The 4,709-nt window shown below is 38.6% G+C and overlaps 1 protein-coding gene across 1 annotated transcript; it reads right to left on the minus strand.

Moving 5' to 3' along the window:
* Positions 1-424: 424 nt before the first annotated feature.
* LOC115567106 (chemokine-like receptor 1) lies at positions 425-4,709 on the minus strand. Its single transcript, XM_030393359.1, has 2 exons — positions 4,646-4,709; positions 425-3,464 (listed from the first exon to the last, which is right to left on the minus strand). Exon 2 carries the CDS (start codon positions 3,451-3,453, stop codon positions 2,293-2,295), a length of 1,161 nt encoding a protein of 386 aa, XP_030249219.1. The 5' UTR covers positions 3,454-3,464; positions 4,646-4,709; the 3' UTR covers positions 425-2,292.

Consider the following 4,709-nt stretch of genomic DNA (forward strand, 5'->3'; position numbering starts at 1 on the left):
CAGTGCATTGAAAAGAATAAGTATGCCATCAATTCCTTCCACTGGATTAATTGATCTACAGCAAACATTTTGAGAACTGGTTGATCTCTTAAATTATTTCAGTGGATCTAGGTGCAAACTTGTAAATACTTTTATTTATCTTTTTATTTATTTATTTATTTTTTAAATAGAAAACTGCATATCTTTGGGTGTTTAACTGTTGGCTGGAGAAAACAACACACTTGAAGAATTCTTCCTGGACTCTGGGACACTGGGAAGAACAATTATTATTACACAATCTGTTCTAATAGACTGTTAATAATACAATAAACTCGGAGCAAATTGAAAATAAAACTGCCAGATTAATTGAGCATGAAAATAATTATACATTTTAGCCTTGAGATAAACAGAAAAACAGGGAAATAAATGATACATCACAATGATCTGATTATGGCACAATATGCATTTACTTAGGGTATAACCACAGACACATCCTCTCCAAAAACAACTAACAATGAGCAAAGTTTAAACAAAACCAAAAATACATTGCAACTGCTACTTAAAGCATTATAATCTCATAGTCACTATCATATGTATTAGGCTTACATTAACCTGTCACAACTAATGTAAATAACATGTAGCATGCAGTAGACATGTAGCAGTCAGTTGAATCAGCTTCAGTGTTGCCAGATGGCATAAGAAAAATACATTAAACATCGATCAACTTTATGAAATGACTAAATAGATCACTAGTCTAGTAGCGTAGCTGATCTCTTCACTCTCCCTTTGTATATACCCAAAGATTGCCTTTGTAGCCACTGTCAGGTGGTCAGTTTATCATATAAACAACAAATAATGGGATCAGTGACTGATTATTAATTCAGGTAAAACTCTCCTAGCATGATATATTCTATTATTATTATATATTATAAGGCAAGAGAGGCACGGTGTTATTTGTCTAACTAACCTTACTTCTATGTTATTAGGGTGTTGCAGTCTTTCTAATGATTAATATCAGTCTACAAATATAGCCAATAACTAACTGGGACCTGTTCAGTTGCTTGTTTTCTTTGCCAACACAATATAATGAAGATCTGTGTGAGTGTATGTGATGGAAGAAAATATAAGTTTGTCAAAAAAACTGTATGATGCAAGGATTTAACCATAAACTAATGTAAAACCTCTTTTGAAAGCTTTTTGTTGTTAAAAAGACGGTATATCACACATCTCTAAAGATGAATATGGTCACCTTCTGGCTATCTGGGTTTCTGTTTGCGCTCTGTTTAAATTGTAAAGCAATCTTTGGATTAGATATGGCCTCAACTGTACAATCTGACAAAGTGATCTTATTTTTAAAAAGCAACAGATTACCTCAAAACTACCGAGTAAAGCAGACTAATAATTGATAAATTGCTCAAACTTTTTTTCTTGTAAAACGTAAACTAACTGTCTACTTTCCTCAGTAATTCTGAGGTAATCCGTTTCCTGACCGTTTTAGATGAAAGTCAACTTTTAAAATTTACAGTGTACATAAATACATTAAAAAAACAAAAGAAAAATAAAAACACTTTTCACAATGCCTTATCCCCCAAATGCATCACCAATAGAACTACAGTGAACTGTATAAAGTTACCATCTGTCTGCTCTACCATGTTGGGATTACTGTAGGTGAAGTTAGGAGGCACAACTCTTATCCACACCCCATCAGTAAACCAATCATAAAACTCATACTGAGGTTATGTTTTCACATTGGACTCCCGGTTTTGTGCCCGATGAACGTTCTTGTTGGCTCGCAATCGGTGCCTCTACAATCTTAACATCAAACAGAGATGATTTTTATTGTTGGTGACCACTGCTGCTCCTGTCCCTTGTGAAACCTAAAGTGAATCCTGATTTATTAATTCAGACCGTGATCTTTAACAAGACTAGTATGGGACAAGTATTTTGATTGCTTAATTCTAACAAAGTAGTTTTCCTGCCTAAACCTAAACAAGTAATTGTGTTGCCTAATCCTGCAACTGAAAGTGGGAAATTATTTTAGATACCTGAAAACTAAAATTGTCTTTCTAATTAAAGCCATAAAACAAAACTCTTTTCCAGCAGAAAACTTCTCATAAAACCACTTAAACAGTCTTACAAGGCAAATTATTAATTTCCGGGCACAAAACCACGCCTATCCAGGCAAAATACCAAGTAATAAGGGAGTCCCCTTTCCAGATCACCTCAAGGTTACGTGAATAAACAATAAAAAAGCAACAAAAAGGATATATACAGTTACATTTACAGTTACAGTATTAGTTGTCATTGACAAGCTTATACCTCAGCGTCAGAAAAGGACTTTTCTTTGCTCCGACTAGTGACCATTGAGTTTGTGTAGGTATAAGAGCGAGACACCTCCTCCTGGAAGGCGTTCTCCAGCACATTCAGGATAGATTTGCGGACTTTATCTTTGAAATCTTGACCCATGAATACGTACAGTAGAGGGTTCAGGCAGCTGTTGAGAAAGGCAAGGCTGGTTGCTATAGGCACTCCGATAGTGATGACATGGTCCAGTATTTCACTTTCATGATTAGTCATGTGGTTTACCAACTCGATTAGAGCCATGATGTGATAAGGAGCCCAGCACAGGAAGAAGGTGGTGATAACTGCAGCGATGATCTTAAAGGGGCGACTTGACTGGTTGGCCAGGGTGCGGTTCTTCCTGAGACTATGGATTATCACAGCATAACAGGAGACGATGACAGTGAAGGGGACAACAAATCCCAGGAGGAAGCGGGTGATGCTCATGGCCTGGTGACGAAGCTGCCGCAGCTGTTTCACAGACAGTGTGTCGTTATCATCGGAAAAAGCAAAGTTGTTAAAACAGTTGATGATGTCTTGATTTTCATATGATGGAGCCGTGTCCCTGAAGACGAAGTATGGAGCGCTGAGATTCAGAGCCAAGACCCAAACACCCAGACTCACACAAGATGCCTTGCGTACACTTCGGTGGTTCTGGGCCCAGACGGGCCACACCACAGACACACATCTGTCCACGCTGATTACCACCAGAATGTAGACGCTGGCGAACATGTTCAGAAAGCTTATCGTGCTGTTCAGCTTGCACATGAACTTGCCGAAAGGCCAGTGGAAATCCAAAGCTGTGTATGTCACACTCAGAGGCAGGAATGCTGTGAAGAGGAAGTCGGCCACAGCAAGGTTGAGGAACCAAACTGTGTTAACTGTTTTCTTCATCTTGAAGCCAGTCACCCAGATGACCACTCCGTTCCCGAGCACGCCAAGAACGAAGGCCAGGGAGTAAACGATGAGAGACATGATGTTGAGAGACTGTCTCAGCTCAGCATGCTCGTCCGTGTAGTCAGGATCGTCTGTGTAATCATAGTCGTCCTCGTTGCCGTACAGAGAGACATTTTTTTCAGCGCCGTTTGTTGCATTGACGTGATAAAAAGGGGTAGCGGTCAGTAGCGCCATCATTGTCTTAACACCTGTAATAAAAACAGTGATGGATGTTAACCTTTTAATATCTTACACAGAGCACAAAAGCAGTCCCTAACAATTCGCGAGTTAGGATATTCAGCTCACTCTCAGAAGGGCCTGTGAAACATGCTGCTCACATAGACATTTGGTTTGAATTGTGGCGCAACAGTCCCAACCACTGCTTCGCTGACTTTTTGGTGAACCACAGCAGAAATTAAGACAAATCTCCATGACATTTGGGGGAAAGTTCCCCAACTTTCTATGACAGTCAGCAGCCGAATCACCAGGCTTAAAAAAAACAAACAAATGTGAAACACTGTATTGTGAGTTTAAGCTGCAGCAACTATTTTTTTTTCTTTTTCCATTTATTTTCGATCTAACTTTATGCATATTTGTCTGATTCTTTTTCCTGTAGTTGTTGCATCTTGCAGCTGTTGTAACAAGTGAATTTCCCCATTGAGGGATAAATAAAGACCATCTGATCTAATCTAATCTAATCTAATCTAATCTAGTTGATTAAAAGATAACTGATGAATAGTTTTATTAATTTTTCAAGCAATTTTAAAAAAAAATAGTAACTGGTTCCAGCAGGTTTAATATGAGGTTTTGCTGTTTTTGTCATTTATGATAATAAGATAATAAATGAAGAGTATTTGGTTTCTGGAAAATCATAACGAACATTTTTATTCATCTATTTATTTCATTTATTTTAATTCTATAGGCGATCAATCCACTAATTGTGAAAGTAACTGGCAGATCCTTACAAATGAATCATTCGCTGCAGCCCTGATGTGAGTCTCACCAAACATGCACAAAGTGTCCGGCTGAATGAAATTCACATAAAGGCTGCTGTGAGGGGACCGGAATTAGGTGAGCAAAAGTTTTGTTTTTTTCCAAAGTGAGGATCAGAAAAAGTCTAAATACACCCATCAGTGTTGCAAAACAAAACAAAACTGCACAAACAAACAGACCAACACAGGCTTAATTAACAGTCGCGCTGCATTTGCGCTGTTAATTGCTGGTGGAGACTTTTGTTTCTCTGAAACGAAGCGGTTCAAGTTAAAGAGAGATGTTTCCCAGAGTTCACTGAACCTACAGCCTCCTCCACATGCTTCAGTTGTCTACCTCTTCCTCACTGTCTGTAAATAAAAATAAAAAACAATGGGTCAAAGTAACAGAGGCACCGTACCTGTCTTTCTCACAGCGCTGGTCCGGTGAGGATGCGCCCGCTCCGGAGGAAACACCGCTCGCGT

Source organism: Sparus aurata, chromosome 17 (genome assembly GCF_900880675.1).
Source record: "Sparus aurata chromosome 17, fSpaAur1.1, whole genome shotgun sequence".
Lineage (NCBI taxonomy): Eukaryota > Metazoa > Chordata > Actinopteri > Spariformes > Sparidae > Sparus > Sparus aurata.

Excerpts from the sequence above, each read along its gene's own strand:
- LOC115567106 (XM_030393359.1), bottom strand. The coding sequence starts at position 3,453 with ATGATGGCGCTACTGACCGCTACCCCTTTTTATCACGTCAATGCAACA.